The sequence below is a fragment of the Mobula birostris genome, chromosome 28, assembly GCF_030028105.1.
Source record: "Mobula birostris isolate sMobBir1 chromosome 28, sMobBir1.hap1, whole genome shotgun sequence".
Lineage (NCBI taxonomy): Eukaryota > Metazoa > Chordata > Chondrichthyes > Myliobatiformes > Myliobatidae > Mobula > Mobula birostris.
In genome coordinates, this window is record NC_092397.1 from 4,927,205 (window position 1) to 4,945,993 (window position 18,789).

An 18,789-nucleotide genomic window follows, 5' to 3' on the forward strand; every position below is an offset into this window, starting at 1 on the left:
TAAACAATCTCCCTCAAAAGAAAATTGGCAGGCCAGCTTTTTTTGAACTGTGCTCCTGAACTGTGGCATTCTAATACCCAAAACTATAAGGGATGGAGGCTCAGTTGACACTTTTAAACCCCAGCTCAAAACCTATTTATTTAACCTTGCTTCCAGTTCCTCCCCTCGCCTTGCTGTTTCTGTAGCGTTTGTCTGTTTTACCAAGCCAAGCTGCTAGCTCGATGCTCAACCCTGCACGGCTGGAAAGCGTGAAAGGAGCCGGCCGGATTCGAACCCGGGAACTCTTGTCCCAAAGTCCGGGTGTGGAAACCATGACACCACTGGCTTTTAACCTTGCTTTTAACTGACATCTTTTTGTTTTTTTTTTAATTTTAATCTTAAACTTGTACTTCTATCCCATTGTAAAGTACTTTGAACCACATTATCTGCATGAAAAGTGCTCTATAAATAAAGTTATTGTTAAAGTTATTTTCTCAATTAGTTTTCGTTCTCTAGGAGTTGTCCCAAATAAGGGACTGTCCCAATTAACCACACCCACACCCTGAAGGTCTCAAGCAAGGGTGGGGCCGGGGTGGGGTGGTTTGGAAGAGGTGGGAAGCCCAGCTGGGCAATAAATAGCGAGTGCTAAATACCAGCCTGCACCCAAAATTGACCACAAAGATTGGGATCCTCATTTGTCCTGCCCCCCCCCACCCCCTCCCCTTGTGCAGGCTACTCAACCCCACAGTCACGGCTGCCACAACCTCTTCACTCAGAGAAGAGGAGGGCGAAATGGGTACCAGGGAGGTGGGGAGGAGGGGGTGGAAGGATTGGAGAGGGGGAAAAAAAGATGTGGAGATAGGGGAAGACAAAACCAATATTGAAAGGCCTAGATAGAGTGAATGTGGAGAGGATGTGTTCTGCAGGGGGGGGTCTAGGACCAGAGGCAAGGGCCTTTGAAGAGGGCTGTTCTTTTAGAACAGAGGTGAGGAGGAATTTCTTCAGCCAGAGGGAGCTGCATCTGTGGAATTCATCGCTGCAGGCAGCTGTGAAGGTCAAGTCATTGGGTGTATTTAAAGCGGAGTTTGCTAAGTTCTTGATTAGTCAGGGTGTCAAAGGTTACAGGGGAATGGGGTTGAGAGGGAAAATAAATCAGCCTTGATGGAATGGTGTAGCAGATGGGCCGACTGGGACGATTCTGCTCCTATGTCTTACAGTCGGGATGGTGGGGAGAGGCGGGGAGGGGTGGGGAAGAAGGGCTGGGCGAAGGGGGCCAGTGGCGTAGAGAGAGAGAGAGAAAGAGAAAGAGAAAGAATCACATCAGGATAACAAGAGGGAGAGAGACTGAACAAGATAGAGGACAAAAAGTCAATGGCAAACGCAGCAAAGAGAGGGAGCCGTCATGTGCCAGGTCACGGAGACTTACTGTCACAGGCGTACGGCTTCTCACGGTCCTCGATGGCCGCAGCATCCATCGCTTTCTTCCTTGCGCTCCTGCCGACTCCTTTACCCTGCCGGGACAGACACACACAAGACCAGGCCGCCCTGAGCAATCGCCATAGAAACCAACTCTGAAACTCCCAAGGAGCGGGCCGCTCAAGCTCTTAATTTTAAGAATTAGATGCAAGGACATCCATAGATGGGGAGTCACGGCAAGGCAGTCCGGGAAAGCAGCTTGCTCTTAAACAGGGTTCTCAATACAAAACGCCCCGAGGTGCTCAGATGATGAATGTGCTGGCTAACAAAAGCTCAGACAATGGTCCCGGTTTCAAGGAATGTGTGAAAGGAGGGCGAGAGAGACACTTAACGAAGGTATTCCAGACTCAGCTGTCATCAGAAAAGCAATGGGAGAGGGAGTGGCGGGGGATAAGCAAGAGGCCGGAACTGGAGAACAGAAGTCCTACATTGATCATAGAACATTACAGCACTGTACAGGCCCTTCGGCCCATGATGTGGTGCCAACCCTCTAACCCGCTCCAAGATCAATCTAACCGTACCCTCCCAGGAAGCCCTCCATTTTTCTTTCATCCACCTGCCCATCTCTGCATGTCACTGAAGTATCTGCGTCTACCACCAACCCTGGCAGGGCATTCCACACACCCACACTCTGTGTAAAAAAAACCTCACCTCTAATATCTCCTCCCCCCCCCCCACTCACTATACTTCCCTCCAATTACCTAACATGATGCCCCACCGTATTAGTCATTTCAATCCTGGGAAACTATCCACTCGATCTCAAGACACCTCATACCCTCCGTCACTCCAAAGAGAAAAGCCCCAGCTCGCTTAACCTATCAACATGAGACACGTTCTCTAATCCGGCAGCGTCCTGCTAAATGCCCTCGGCACCATCGCTAAAGCTTCCACATTAAAGTTCCGCTTCCCTCGTTTTAGCCGTTTCCATCCTGGGAATTACTGTCTGAATGTCCACTCCATCCATGCCTCTTAACCTCGAGCAAATCCTGAACAAGGACTGTTTGCACCACGGATTTCTGACTTCAGTGCCCCCCGCAGTCCAACTTCACTTCAACACCACGTCCACACACCCCGCTCTGCCCGAGACACCGAAGCTGCCCTTAGATATTGGGGGCGGGGAGCTAAAATAGTTCTACGCTCTTCCAATAGACATTTCCGCATTCCGAATTTCACCAGCCTCCCCAGCACCATCTTCAAAAGTTGATGTCTCAAAAAAGGTGATATTCATCATTAAGGACAATCCCTCCCCCCAGTCGCCTAGGACGTGCCCTCTTCTCATTGCTACCATCAGGGTGGAGGTACAGGAGCCTGGAGATACACACTCCATGTTTTAGTATCAGCTTCTTCCCCTCGGTCAGATTTCTGAATAGACAAGTTCATTACTTTCCTTTATTTTTGCACTACCAATTTATTTTTATAAGTATTTCTTTAACGTAATTTGTAGTTATAACAGCCCTGTACAAAAGTCCTAGCCATGTATAGAGATAGCCAGGACGCCTACGATTTTTGCACAGCACTGTATTTATCAACATGGAGTGGAGAGTGAGTTTGTAAATCCGGCGCGAGTACAGGATGTTGGGAATGGCGAGGGTGGAGTGCCCTGGGAGGGGTGTGGAATAGGTGGGAGAGGAGTGCCAGGGGCAGGGGATGGGGCGGGTGCGGACCCACCCAGCACTGCGACACCGGGCAAGGTCATTTGATTCCAAACAATTGGTTTATTCATCATTACAAAATGTCCCGCTCCCTTCCCCTTTTCCCGACCGTGATTCCCCTCTCCCGGCCCCCTTCCCGCTCTCAGTCTACAGAAAAGGCCCGTATTAAAATCAGGTTTAACGTCACACACATCATGAAATTTGTTTTTTTTTTGCAGCAGTACAGTGCAATACATGAAATTACTACAGTACGGTTCCTCAAGGTCGTTATAGGCAGGAGTGGTAGTGGGGACAAGTTCCCAATGGCGTGTGTCTCAAATAGCCTCCGACAACCGAGTCCAGCTCCTGGCCTTCACGTGTGGCTTAGCTACTAAGGCCGTCACTGACAGGGGGAGGGGTAAAGGCAGATTACCGGTGCCTTAAAACCAGTCACTTCTCAAACCTCTGCTGCCTTGTGGCCGTACCCACTCATGGTGAGGGCTTCGGGAGTAAACCCTGAGGGAAAATCCAGAACTGGAATCCTAGCGGTTTGACACTGAGTTCAACGCTGACTGCCAACTCCTGTGACGCTGCTGGTACCAAACTGTATCGGTCCCTACCGTTCCTTTGGGTTTGTCAGAAGCGTGGAGAGGGGGAGCTTGCTACAAGGGCAACAGCTTGCTCTCCGCATCGTACTGCACAGGCTTACGTATCTAGAAAGCTAGGGCACAATATCCATGGTCAATCCTGACCAATGGGGGCCTCACTCACTGTGCAAAAGTCTTCGGTACCCCAGCTATATAATCTGCGCCCAAGACTTTTCCACAGTACTGTATGTATTGCTGCTGCAAAACAACAAACTTTACCACGTATGTCAGTGATGTTAAGCCCGGTTCTGAAAAAGAATCACTCTATCAACACATCTATCAAGTCACTTCTCATCCTCCTTCGCACTGAAGGGAAAAGTCCTAGGAGGAGATTGCAGAGTGACGAGGCCACAAACAGCCACCCATTACAGCAACACGGTCGAGCTGGTAATGGCATCAGTTGATCTGAATGATGATCATTGATTATAGAACATAAAACGGGCCATTCGGTCCACAATGTTGTGCTGAACCAGTTAAGAATTTTTATAAAACCCCAAATTCCTCCTATTCACATAATGTCCATATCCCTTCACCTTCCTCATATCCATGTGCCTGTCTAACTGTCTCTTAAAAGCTTCTAATGTATTTACCTCTACCACACAATATCAGTCATCCACCACTCCAGGTAAAAAAAACTTAATCTTCACATCCCCTTGAACCTATTCCCCCAACCCCCCCCCCTTCAATTCATGCTCTCCGGTATTTCTGGGAAACAGATACTCCCTGTCTACTCTATCTCTGCCTCTCATAGTCTTGATCAGATCTCCCCTCAGTGCCCTGCGCTCCAGAGAAAACAGCCCAACTGCGTCCAGCCTCTCAGCCTCTCTAAACCAGGCAGCATCCTGGTGAACCTCTTCTGTACCCTCTCCAAGACCTCACCAGAGCTGTGTGCAATACTCCAGATGTGGCTCTATAAAGCTGCAACAAAATCTCTTGATTTCTGAACTCAACGCCTCGACTAATAAATGCAAGCATTCCATAAGCCTTCTGAACCGCCCCATCGACCTGGAGCTGTGTCGCCATTTTCAAGAAGCTATGAACTTGGACCCCAAGATCTCTCTGCTCAGCTACACTGTTATGGATCTTGCCCCTAACTGTGTACTGTCTCCTGGCATTTGCCCGACCGAGGTGCAACACCTCACATTTATCTGGGTTAAACTCCATCTGCCATTTCTCTGCCCATGTCGGCAACTGATCTATAATGCGTTGTATTCTTTGCCGGCCTTCTACACTATCCACAACTCCACCAGTCTGACGTGAAGCAATGGCTGTAATTATGACGACCACCGTAGCCGGCTGTCTGTTCACAGCGAGGCAATACGGCGAGCACCGCCAGCACACCGCGGCTTACCTTGGCTCGGCCTTTGCTTCGGCGCTTCGGGAGGTCTTCCTCGTAATCTTCATCATCCAGGTCGTCCAGGAAATCGTCCGGATCCAGGATTCTCTGCAAGCCAAGACCAGAGGAGTCATGCGCCACGATCTAGCACCCAAACACGCCACTGCCAAAAGTCTGGCACGGTAACGCTTCACGGCGTCAGCGGTTCAATTCCCGTTGCGGTCTGTAGGGATTTTGTCTGGTCTCCCCGTGATCGCGTGGGTGCTCCGATTCCAAAGACCTACGCGTTAGGGTTAGTGAGTCGAGGGCGTGTCCCTTTGGGATCTTATATTTTCAAATAATGTCAATCCTCAGAGCAGAGGGAAGCCGTCATCTTCAAAGGGAACACTGGCCAAGACTATCCAATCAGAGATGTTGGAACTTGGTGCAAAAATCACAAGCAAACTGCTGGCGGAACTCAGCTGTGAAGGCAGAGAGACAGCCGATGTTCCGGAAAAAGTCACTGCACCGGGTCACGTGCCCGCCGTCACATGCCGCAGATGCATCGGAGAGCCACCACCTTCAGATTAACACCATTACAAAACAGTAGCAGAATTAGGCCATTCAGCCCATCGAGTCTGCGCTGTCATTCCATGACTGATTTACTATCCCACTCAACCCCATTCTCCTGGTTTCTCCCCATAAACTTTGACACCCTAATCAAGAACCTATTAACCTCCGCTGTCAGTGGCAATGAATTCCACAGATTGACCACCCTCTGGGTAATGAAATTCCTCCTCACCTCTGTCCTAATTGGACATCCATCTACTCCAGGGCTTCGCAGGCCCCTCGGTTAATGGTAGGGGGTCTATGGCACAAGAAGCTTGGGAAACCCTTGCTCTGTTCTGAAGCTGTGATCTCTGGTCCTAGACATACCCGTCATAGGAAACATCCTCTCTGCATCCACTCCATTAGGCCTTTCAATACTTGATAAGATTTCAGTGATATTCCCCTTTCTTCCTAGCTCTCTTCCGCCCTCCCGTAGCTCACCGTGGGCCGCCAGCCTGTATTACAACAGCAAGGCACCACCCGCCTTCCCCGGGGTGTTGGGAGTTGATGTCGACTGAGTGGTCTAATCCTGCTTCCATGTGTTATGGTCGTACCTGAAGGTGTTGGCTCTCCAATACATTTGCTGCCACCCTCAAGCTAAAGAATTTCACCCGGGTCTCATTCTCCACTCTGCTTTAAATATCCCCAAAGATCAAATGTTGCCTTTTAGGATGTTGATGATGCGGGGGTGATCTTGACAATGGCAACGCCCAGGATAAGGGAATGAATCAGCCCTTGATGAAGAAATGCCGAATTGGATGGCTGTGAAAGGAGGAGGGTTGGGCCACCCCATCCCGTAAAAACCTAGAGCTACAGAAACCCCAACAGTAGCTGCCTGGGAGTGGAAGGATCTCTGAAGATGGGCTACACTTGAAAGACTCACCCAGGTCAGAGGACTCTGGTGAGCTGCTGTCAGCAACCTATGCCCCAGACGGGGTAATGAGACGATTCTCCTCAAGGTAGCGCTGGTGAACTATGGAGACGTGCTGCAGGCTGCTTACAAAACTTCTGAATTAATCTCACTGCAACCAGCAGCCTCTCATTTCCCTTCACTTTCCAACCATCTGAATGAACCAGCGATTTCACAATCTTCTGAAGGACTTGGTGGACTTACGTAACTGCAAGCATGCAGGTACGGCACCTTTGAGCAGACAAGGGTACATCAGCATGGCCGGAAGAGAGGGAAGGAGGGAAGGGCGCAAAATCAGAATGAAACGCCGAAGAATGAATGTTCCTCTACCCAGCACCTTGTTAACAAATGTACAGTCACTGGAGAAGATGACTGAGGACTATGGGCAAGATTGCTGTATTAGAGGGAAATCAGGAATTGTTACATTCTGTATCACAGAGACATGGCTTATTCTGGATATATCAGCAAGACCCGAGGGCTTCTCAGTACACAGGATGGATCAGATTACTGATTCTGAGAAGGCAAAGTGGGGTCGGGGAAATCTGAGTTTCATGATAAACTTTGTGGTTCTCAGACACAGCGGACCTGTTGCACTCTTGGTCCCACGTCCCGCTTACCGAGAGAGTTCTGCATGATGCTAACCACTGTTTTTATACATCACCGAAAGCTGACATTAAACTCGAAATGGCCTATCCTGACACTGTTCAAATCATAGCTGGGGACTTTAATCAGGCTTGTTTGAAGAAATCTCTGCCCAATTATCAACAACTACTGTCCATCTTGATGGGTGCAGTCCTTCACTGATTCTATTGTGTTTCTTGGATCTACTGCGCAAGTCCATAAGAAAACGAATCTCAGGGTTGTGTATGGTGTCATATACGCACTTTCATAGTAAACTTACTTTGAAAATTAACATTTAGCAATAGAATCATGAAACAAAGACAAAATGCTGGCCAACCTTTCGTGCCCTGCTGTTGTTTACTGGGTAGTCATTGAGGCTGTCATCGTCCCTGTGGTCGGACAAACCCCTCTGTTTATCGAGCGCCTCGCCGCGTAGCAATGCTTCGAGGCTGCTGCCATCTGGAGATACCAGACTGTCTTTCTTCATTCCCAAATCCAGGTCTGGAGATTAAAGGGAAAAGACATGTCACAGGGAGCTCTTTAAGATAGCTCTTCGAAGAACCCATGCTTGGTTAGCGTGGGAGATGGAGAGAGGCTGTGCTTCGAACTCCTGGCATCAAACCCTCCCAGGACAGGGACAAAATGGTAAGACAACACAGTAATGGTAAGATGCTCCCTCTACACTGCCCCATCACTCGTTCCCAGGGTCAGACATAGGGTGAAGGTCCATCTGCACCGTCCCATCACACACTCCCGGGATCAGACACAGAGTGAATCTCCCGCCACACCGTCCCATCACACACTCCCGGGGTCAGACACAGAGTGAATCTCCCTCCACACTGTCCCATCACACACTCCCGGGGTCAGACACAGAGTGAAGCTCCCTCCACACCGTCCCATCACACACTCCCGGGGTCAGACACAGAGTGAATCTCCCTCCACACCGTCCCATCACACACTCCCGGGGTCAGACACAGACTGAAGCTCACTCTACACTATCCCATCACACACTCCCGGGGTCAGACACAGAGTGAAGCTCACTCTACACCGTCCCATCACACACTCCCGGGGTCAGACACAGAGTGAAGCTCCCTCCGCACCATCCCATCACACACTCCCGGGGTCAGACACAGACTGAAGCTCACTCTACACTATCCCATCACACACTCCCGGGGTCAGACACAGACTGAAGCTCACTCTACACTATCCCATCACACACTACCACGGTCAGACACAAAATGAAACACTCTCTCCATACCAAACCCTAACACACTGCCGGGGTCGGACACAGAGTGAAACTTCCTCTACACCGTCCCATCACACACTCCTGGGGGTCAGACTCAAAGTGAAACTCTCTCCACACCAAACCCTCACACACTCCCGGGGTCAGACACAGAGTGAAGCTCCCTCCACACCGTCCCATCACACACTCCCGGGGTCAGACACAGACTGAAGCTCACTCTACACCGTCCCATCACACACTCCCGGGGTCAGACACAGAGTGAAGCTCCCTCTACACCAAACCCTCACACACTCCCGGGGTCAGCAGAGGACAAACAGAGTCAAGTTTTGAAGCAATATGCGCTAGCTGCTGACTGACTAGAGCTGTATGTGCATTCCTGACCAATCAGTGGGAGGCAGTGGACTCAACACACAGGCACTAGCTCTCGTCTCAGCCCCTGCTGCCAGCTGAGATTAGAATTTGCTGTCGTGGTTTAAGGGTGAAAGGTGAAAACTTTAAGGGGAACACAAAAGGGGGAGCTTCTTCACTCGGAGAGTAGTGCAAGTGTGGAATGAGCTACCAGCAGAAGTGGTGGATGTGGGCTCGACTGGATAGGTACGTGGGTGGGAGGGGTATGGAGGGTTATGGTTCAGGCGCTCGATGAGCCAAGGCTAGTAGCTCGTTGCTACTTGTGTTGTTCAGAGCATTGCAGGCGCTGGAATGTGCGATGACACTCACAGGCAGCCCCGAGCTCGTCCTTATTGGCTGCTAACGGAATCAAAGCGGTTTCAATACAAAGCTCACGACTCACGAGCTTGCCTCTGTTTTCAGGCATCGTGCCGGGTGGCATAAGACTCGGAGTATTGTGTGCAGTTCTGGTCGCCCCGTTACAGGGAGGGTATGGGGGCTTCAGAGAGGGGGCAGAAGAGGCTCACCAGGATTAGAGGGTGTGTGATATCACGAGAGGCTGGACAAAGTTGGGCTGTTTTCTCTGGAATGGCAGAGGCTGAGAGGAGATCTGATAGAGGTTTATAAGGTTATGAGAGGTGCAGATAGGCAGCATCTTCTCCCCCCCACCCCCCGACTCTGAGTACAACATGAAGCTTTGAGGTGGGAGGGTGAAAATGAAAGGAGATGTGCTGGGTAGTTTTGTCCCCCCATAGGGAGAACAATGGCAGAGGTGAGGTACGAAGAGGTCTAGAGGCATCCTGCCCAGGGAAGAGATGGATGATAGGATCTTCTTTTGTTGTTGTAACCTTTATAGAGCACTAGTGAGGCCTCATTTGGAGTACCCTGAGCAGTTTTGGGCCCCTTATCCAAGAAAGGATGTGCTAGGATTGGAGAGGGTCCAGAAAAGGTTTCCCAGAATGATCCCGGGGATGAAAGGGTTAATACACAAGACGTGCTTGATGGTTCTTGGCCTGTACTCGCTGGAGTTTGGAACAATTGGGGGGGGAGGGGGAGAGAAAGAGATCTGGATGACGGAATTGATGGCTTCTTTGCGGCCAAGTTGCCGACGATGTGAAGGTTGCAGGTGGTGTTGAGGATACAGGAGGATTTAGACAGAATATACAAAGTACTGGCAGATGGAACAGCGTTGGGAAATGTATGATCATGCATTTTGGCAGAAGAAATAAAAGCAGGGAGAAAATACAAAAATCTAAAGTGCAAGGGGCCTGGGGAGTTCTCGTGCAGGATTCCCTAAAGGTTAACACAGGTTCAGTCTGTGGTGAGGAAGGCAAATGCAATGTGAGAATTCATTTCAAAAGGTCTAGAACATAAAAACAAGAGGATGTAATAGCGAGGCCTTATAAGGCACTTGAAGTATTGTGAGTGGCTGTGTCTGTATCTGAGAAAGGAGGTGCTGGCAGTGGAAAGGGCCCAAAGGAGGTTCGTGCAAATTATTTCGGGAATGAAAGGGTTAACATTTGAGGAGTTTTTGATGACCCTGGGCCTGTTGTTTAGAAGAATGGGGGGGGGGGGGGGTGGATTTCATTCAAACATACCGAATATTGAAAAGCCTAGACAGAGTGGATGAGGTGAGGATGTTTCCTACAGTAGATTAATAGATCAGAATGCACTACGATCTGAGTGGTTGAGGGGTGGGAGTGGCAGATCAGGACACTGGGCTACGTATAAAAAGCCCGTATCAGTGAGGGGGAAGCTCTGGGAGGGATGGGAGAGGAAGGCTCCTTGAGCAAACAGCAGCAGAAAAGGTACCGGACGAGATTAGCGAGGGAACTGATGACACAGGGATGGGTTAAATGTTTCTGTGTGTCGATGACATTCAAAGTTCAGGACATGAGTCAGCAGTGTCTTTCAGTAAATGAAACGGCACATTATCCGTGTCCCACGCTGCACGGGCACATCCCCCAGGCAACCGGGAGAGCTGGCACTCAGGCTCCTGCCTATCACGCAGGCCCTGTTTGACGTTGGTTACCGCGGCAACGCCACTCACCCGGGAACGGCTCGGCGCAGCGTCCCCGCGGCAGCCGGCTCTCTGAACCGCGCAGCGCAGCCCTCTCCGGGACCCTCCTCGCGTGCTATTTAACCGACGCACGAGCGGAAAGGGCGGCGAGTTCCCGCGCCTCGCCCCCAAAACTACCTGGCTTGAGGGCCGCGAAGCTGAGGTGGGGGTCCTCCGGAGGGTGGGCTCTCCTCTTTTTCCTCCAGCGGCGGGCAGGGTAGGTGTAGAGCTGTCCAGGGGCCATTCCTGCGTCGGGCGGGGGAAAGACAACATCATCACAGAGTGAGTACGAGGAACATCCACCACAGCCATGACCGTGATTAAGTTACCGGGCTTGTAGCCCAGAGACCTGGACGAGCTCTTGGAGAAACAAGTCCAACCCCCGCAGTGGCTAGTTCAGAAATTAAATTCTGCTCCGCTGTATATATGGGCAACACGGCGACGGAGCGGTTAATGTAACCCGGGGTGGGACCCAGGTTCGATTCCCACCACCGCCTGCAAGGCCTTTGTACGTTCTCCCCATGACCGCATGGAGGTCCTCCGAAATCCCAAAGGCGCCGGGATTAGTGGGTTAATCTGTCACATGGGGGTAACTGGGCCGTACGGGCTCGGCGGGCCAGTTGCCATGGCAGCACGGGCGCAACGGGCTGGAAGGGCCTGTTAATGTACCTCATCTCTAAATAAATAGAACAAACAACACAATCTCACCAATACAGCCCTGGTCTGTGACAACCACCACCAATAGCGAAAGCCCACACACTCTCCCGCAAGTGGTGGCTGACGGTGGGACATTTCAAAACGAGCGATTTCACTAAGTCAGTGTTCTGGGCCCAACTTTGCAACTCAAGCTGGAAGATCAATGCTGCCGTAATACCATAAGGCGTGGGAGCAGAAAAAGACCACTCGGCTCTTTGAACCTGCTCCGCCATTCCATCACGGCTGATTTATTACCCCTCTCAACCCCATTCTCCTGCCTTCTCCCCGTAACTTTTGACGGCCTGGCTAATTAAGGACCCGCTGAAGAAAAAGATAAAGAAATTCCTCATCTCTGTTCTAGAGGGGCTTCCCTCTACTCGGGGCTTGTCCACCCTGGTCCTAGGCTCCCCCACTATAGGAAACATCCTCTCCACATCCACTCTATCTGTGTCCTCTGGTCCTAGGCTCCCCCACTATAGGAAACATCCTCTCCACATTCACTCGATCTGTGTCCTCTGGTCCTAGACTTCCCCACTACAGGAAACATCCTCTCCACATCCACTCTATCTGTGTCCTCTGGTCCTAGGCTCCCCCACTATAGGAAACATCCTCTCCACATAACATCTACTCTATCTAGGCCTTTCAATATTTGATAGTTTTCAATGAAATACCAACTCCCCGCCCCATTCTTCTAAACCCCAGCAAATACAGGCCCGGAGCCATCAAACGCTCCTCATACATTAACCCTTTCATTCCCGGAATCATTCTCCATCCTTTCCTAGATAAGGGCCCCAAATCTGCTCACAATACTCCAAGTGCGGTCTGACCAGTGCCTTATAAAGCCTCAGCATTACACCCTTGCTTCTACATTCTAGTCCTTTCAAAGTGGATGCCAATATCGCATTTGCCTTCCTCACCATAGAAACTCCTTCACACGGAGTTAACGCCACTGCACAAGCAGCTGCTTTACAAATGGACACACTTGTACTCTGAGGCTGTGCACTCTGCTCCTAGACTTTCCCTACAACTGGAAGCACCGTCACCCCGTCCGCCCTGCTAAGTTGTCTCCGGATCACACACGTGAGGTCGACTCAGGGCGGGCGAAGGAGGGGCTCCGCCGTGGGCGTTTGGGCGCAGCGGACCCTTACCTGGCCCCCGGTGTCGTTTCTCCATCCAGATGTAGCAGTTGCTTTGGGCGACGCCGGTCTGTGAGTCGAGGAAGGGGAGGCGGACACTGCGCTCGGCGCAGAGCCTGGCGTTGTAGTTGTGGCACTGCTCGATGGCATCCTTGTAGTACTGCTCGCCGATGCTGCGGAAAGAGAGGGACAGACGATTCGCGGACAGCCATGCGGGGGGGGGGGGAGGTCACATGATCACAAGACAAAGGAGCAGAAGTAGGCCATTCAGCCCATAGAGTCTGTTCCACCATGAGCTAAACTATTCTCCCATCTAGTTCCAATTTCCAGCTTTTTCCCCATATCCCTTGATACCCTGACTAATTACATACCTGTCAATCTCCTCCTTAAACATACTCAATGATCGGGCCTCCACAGCTGTATGTGGCAACAAATTCCATAAATCTACGACCCTCTGGCTAAAAAAATTTCCCTCATCTCTGTTTTAACTGGGTACCCTCTAATTCTAAGACTGTGGCCTCTTGTCCTGGACTCACCCACCAAGGGAAACAGCCTTTCCACATCTACTCTGTCCACCCCTTTCAACATTTGAAATATTTCTATGAGATCCCCCCCTCATTCTTCTATACCCTAATGAATAACAGTCCAAGAGCCGACAAACACTCCTCATATGTTAGCCTCCTAAATCTTCTCTGAACTCTCTCCAACATCAGTAAATCCCTTCTAAGATAGGGGGCCCAAAACTGCACACAGTATTCCAAATGAGGTCTCACTAATGCCCCATAGAGCCTCATCAACACCTCCTTACTCTTATACACTATTCCTCTTGAAATGAATGCCAACATAGCATTCGCTTTCCTTACTGCCCATCCAGCTTGGTGGTTAACCTTTAGGGTATCCTGCACGAGGACCCCCAAGTCCCCTTGCACTTCCGATTTTTGAATTTTCTCCCCATCTAAATAATAATCTGCCAGATTATTTCTTCTTCCAAAATGTACAACTGTACATTTGTCAACGTTGTATCTCATCTGTCATTTCTTTGCCCACTCTCCTGAACTGACTAAGTCTCTCTGCAACCTTTCCGTTTCTTCAACACTTCCTGCTCCTCCACCCATCTTGGTTTCGTCCGCAAACTTAGCCACAAAACCATTTAATCCATAATCCAAATCATCAATATACATCGTAAAAAGAAGCGGCCCCAACACCGACCCCTGCGGAACACCACTAGTAACCAGCAACTAATCAGAATAGGATCCCTTTATTCCCACCCTTTGCTTTCTGCCTATCAGCTAATGCTCCACCCGTTTCAATATCTTTCCTATAATTCCATGGGCCCTCATCTTATTAAGCAGCCTCATATGCGGCACCTTATCGAAAGCCTTTTGAAAATCCAAATACACAATATCCACAGCCTCTCCCTTGTCAATCTTATTCGAGATTACCCCAAAAAATTCCAATAGGTTGGTGAGGCAGGATCTTCCCTTCATGAAACCATGCTGGCTTCGGCCTATCTTGTCATGCACCTCGAGGTATTTCATAACCTCGTCCTTGAGGATCGACCCCAATAACTTTCCAACTACCAATGTCAGACTAATAGGTCTGTAATTTTCTTTTTGCTGCCTCCCTCCTTTCTTAAACAGCGGAACTACACTTGCGACCTTCCAGTCCTCTGGAACCATGCCAGAGTCTACTGATTCCTGGAAGATCGTTTGCAATGCCTCCACAATCTCCAAAGCCACATCCTTCAGAACCCGTGGGTGCACCTCATCCGGACCGGGAGACTTAGTCCATTTAGCTTCCCAAGCACTTTCTCTCTAGTAATCTTGACTGTACCTAATTCTATTCCCTGAGACCTCTGGCTATCAGGTATGTTGCTAATGTCTTCCACTGGGAAGACTGATGCAAAATACTCATTTAGTTCCTCTGTCATTTCTTTGTTACCCATTACAATGGGTCGGCAGGATAGCGCATTGCTTTACAGCGCCAGTGATCGGTGCTCTCTGTAAGGAGTTTGTACGTTCTCCCCGTGAACGCGTGGGTTTCACCCCAGTCCAAAGAACTACGGGTTAGAGTCAGTGAATTGAGGACGTGCTATATTGGCGCCAGAAGTGTGGCTTTCCCTGGCAAGTCCTCGGATTGTGTTGGGCGTTAACGCAAATGATGCATTTCACTGTGTGTTCTGAAGTGCATGTGACAAATAAAGCTAAGCTCTGAGAAAACACGTTGAACTTGGCCACTCGGACAGAGGGGACAGGTGGAAGAGGTAGCAGCAGTATTTGGTCAGGAGAGGACAGTGGACTTTAGGGAAGGAGGTGGGCAACTGGAGGGAGCTGATGGGCAGGGAGGGGGAAGAGAAGGGCTGAGAGGGTCTCCAGAATGGGGCTAAAACAAAAAGGGGGGGGAGGGCAGGGAAACAGAGTGGGGTGGTTACTGGAAGTTAGAGGAAATCTAACATCAGGCTGGAACTCTGCTGTAGACGGCCCAAGCCGGCTGTGAGGAGGAGGGTTGGGCACAGGGCTAGCAAACTCATTCCGTATAAAGACCCAGAGCCTCAGAGATGCCAACAGAAAGCTCCGAACAGATCTTCGAAGATGGGGAAATCTTGAAAGACTCGGCCGAGCTGCTGTCGGTGCCCTGTGCTCCAGTGGGGGTGGTGGGCTTAAGAAGGTGGCCAGTTTGGAGACTACCCAGACGGACTAGGAGGCTCCGGATTCAACTTACGCGTCTAAGATTTAAGCTACCACTTCAGCGTAGAGTGCTGTTAATGAAGTTTTCAGTTCCTTCAGTCAGCCTCTGGTGAACCGGGTATGCCCAGCAGAGCTGAAACTTAACAGAGGAACGTGGGGCGACGCGTGCTGGTAGCAAGAATGAAGAGCGGTGGTATAAAGGGACGCGCAGTGAACGCATTTTAATTTGAGAGGCCATGGAGATTAATGGAATTGGGCAGAACAAAGATATAACAATAATACAAACACGAGGAATTCTGACCTGACGAAGGGTCTCAGCCCGAAACATTGACTGTACCTCTTCCTAGACATGCTGCCTGGCCTGCTGTGTTCACCAGCAACTTTGATGTGTGTTGCTTGATATAACAATAATCTTGCCTTGTCCCTTGACACCATCTCTTTGGTCAAGTATCTCCATTTCCCGAGATGATTGAGGTGAGTTAGACTCCCCCCCATCCCCACCCCCTCCTTGTTCTAACCAGTTTTTACAGGAGCACCATCGAGAACGTGCTGACCAGCTGCGTCACTGTCTGCTACGGGAACTGCAAAGCGCACCATCGCAAGTCCCTACTGCGAGGGACTGCTGAATGGGGTCTCCCTTCCACCCGTCCAAAGTTCAAAGTCAATTTTACTATCAAAGAACACATACGTCACCACACACAACCCCGAGGTTCACTTCCTAGCCGGCATACTCAGCAAATTTAAGTAGTAACTGCAACAGGATCAATGAGGAAAAATCAACCAGAGTGCAGAAGACAACAAACTGTGCAAATTCAAACATAAAGAAAGAGCGATAAAGGACAAGAACATTTATCAGGAGCACTTAGCACTGCCAATGACCAACCCAACAATTTCTGTGACCCCCGCCCCCCCCCAATCAGGCAGGAGGTACTGTAGCATCAGGACAAGGACTGCTAGGATGGGAAACATCTTTCTTACCACAGGGTCTGACACGACTGTACTCCCCGCCATCACCCAGGTCTCATCGCGAACGGAGCGCCAGCAACGTTATATGGTTTACTTTTTAAACTTGGGTCGTAAATACAACTTAGTATTTGTTAATTTCCTCCATGAGACCCTTGTTGTAGGGTTTGGAGGCTCGCGTGCCTCAGTGACCCAGAGATCTACGTTGGCTAGAGTCAGGGCTTTGGCTCTTGGTAGGGTCACCCATGCCGAACAGGGTCAAAGGGTGGAGGTCAGACTAAGAGTGGTCCACCAGTCCTCCAAGTTCAGGGCTAACAACCTCGACTCGTCAAACAACATTGTTACGGAAACAGCAATGAAGAATCCTTCTCCATCTGAGTGTGACAGTATTCCTGAGTCTCCACCCGGGACTTGCGTGGCTGACAGTGGTGAAAACCGAGAGGAAGCTACTGGCACGGTGAAGGAAGCCCTGAACACCGCCATGACCAAAATTGGCCAAGGACAGACAGAGCTGGGGGAGACCTTCATTGCTGCCCTAAACACCAGTGGCATTATGGGCAGAAAATAACTTGTAACTTACTTGTGGTAATAGGTGGGAAGTTCACGAGGGATATTAGAGGAAGGTTTTTCACTCAGAGAGTGGTTGGTGCGTGGAATGCACTGCCTGAGTCAGTGGTGGAGGCAGATACACTAGTGAAGTTTAAGAGACTACTAGACAGGTATGTGGAGGAATTTAAGGTGGGGGGGTTATATGGGAGGCAGGGTTTGACGGTCGGTACAACATTGTGAGCCAAAGGGCGTGTACTGTGCTGTACTATTCTATGTTCTAAGATATTACTTTCTGTGAGAGTTATATGTACTGTGTTGCGCACTCTAGTCCAGAAGGGCATTGTCTCATACCTGTATGATTAGATAACCATAGCGCCTCACGGCACGGGAGCAGAATTAGTCCACTAGACCTATTGAGTCTGCTCCACCATTCCATCACAGCTGATTTATTATCCCTCTCAACCCCATTCTCCTGCCTTCCCCCCCTGTAATCTTTGATGCCCTGACTAACCAAGAACCTATCAACCTCTGCTTTAAATATACCCAATGATTTCGCCTCCACAGCCGCCTGGGGCAATGAATTCCACAGATTCACCACCTTCTGGCTAAAGAAATTTCTCCTCCTGTTCTGAGGCTGCGTGTGCTGGTCCTAGGCTCCCCCACCAATGGGAACATCCTCTCCACATCCATTCCTTCTAGACCTTCCAATATTGGATAGGTTTTAATGAGGTTACCCGCCCCCCCTTCCCATTCATCCAAACTCTAGTAAATACCCAATAATAAACTTCAACGAGATGGCGCTGGATCTTGTGGGGAGCTGGAAGTCCGTGGGGGGTGGAGTGGGCATCAGATATGAACGGTCAGGGGTAAATGTTGGATTTGTGCGGCTTGGGTCAGGGTCGAGGGAACAGGTCGGGGTTGTAGGGATGGGTGAGGAGAATGCGGGTGCGGGCGGGGGCTGTGGTGTTCAGGAACGGAGACAAACACAGAGTGGCAGAGAGGGGGAGGCATGGCAGAGTTATGGGGCTGGGTTGTGAAATCAGCTGAGGACGTGGGGAGGGGGACAGGGGCTGGAGGGAAGTTGATGCCGGGGCTGCGGTGTAGGGGGGCCCCGGCGGATCGGAGGCAAGGGGGTCAGCGACGGGGAGCTGGTCGGACTGATCGCCCCGCCGGGGAAGCGCTGGGAGAGGCGGAGAGTCCGGGACTGGCCACGAAGGGAGGAAGGTCGGCGGTGGGGGCCAGTCCAGCGGGGAGGTGCGGAACAATCAGGGTGCGGGGGGCTCTGCGACGGGAAGGAGTCAACGGGACGGGAGCGGGATCGATGGGGGTGGGGGGACGGGGCGGCTCCGGCTCCGGCTCCGGCCGGGGCTGGGGAAGCCTGGAGACCGGGAGTCCGCAGGAATTGGCGGAAAGGACGGGAGAGGGGACTCACCCCCCGCCGGGGCTTCGTCCGCTCGGCGGGCCCGACCCAAGTTGCTCCGACAAGTTGCCCAGGGCTCCGGTCCCGCAGCCTGGCCCCACTCCTCGACCGCCCCTGCTTCCCCCCGACCCCCACATCACCGCGCCCGCCATCTCCCCCTGCCCCCACCCCCGCCGCCGCGCTCCCTCCATCTCCGCGGCGCTCCCTCCTCCCCACCCCCACAAACTTACTTCTTCACAACGTTTTGAATCACCGCCGCCATCTTGCTCGCTCCTTCCATCGGCGCGCATGCGCTGCCGGCGGATAGGGCGTCGGGCGGGCCGGGCGAACTGCGCCTGCGTCCTGCTAGCGCTCCTCTCGCCGGCACGGGCCAATCTGCGCCTGCGTGCTGGCTTCTTGATCCACGTGACCCTCACGCCCGCTGTTCCCCACCTCACGGCGGCGGTCTACAGCGCCGCCTA

General features: G+C 51.2%; 2 protein-coding genes across 3 annotated transcripts in view; one reads left to right on the forward strand and one right to left on the reverse strand.

Annotated features, from left to right (window-relative positions):
• The window catches only part of LOC140189335 (zinc finger protein ubi-d4-like), a 34,174-nt gene extending 15,536 nt beyond the window's left edge, over window positions 1-18,638 (reverse strand). For both annotated transcript variants that reach the window (XM_072246063.1, XM_072246062.1), the window contains exons 1-6: window positions 18,559-18,638; window positions 12,722-12,882; window positions 11,016-11,123; window positions 7,526-7,689; window positions 5,085-5,177; window positions 1,406-1,490 (exon numbers count right to left, since the gene is read on the reverse strand). In XM_072246063.1, the coding sequence (XP_072102164.1) occupies window positions 1,406-1,490; window positions 5,085-5,177; window positions 7,526-7,689; window positions 11,016-11,123; window positions 12,722-12,882; window positions 18,559-18,608 (661 nt within the window). In that variant the 5' untranslated portion in view covers window positions 18,609-18,638. The remainder of the gene's footprint in view (window positions 1-1,405; window positions 1,491-5,084; window positions 5,178-7,525; window positions 7,690-11,015; window positions 11,124-12,721; window positions 12,883-18,558) is intronic.
• Window positions 1-18,789, forward strand: part of rnaseh2c (ribonuclease H2, subunit C) — a 515,876-nt gene that overhangs the window by 111,003 nt on the left and 386,084 nt on the right. The gene's annotated exons all lie outside the window — the stretch shown is intronic.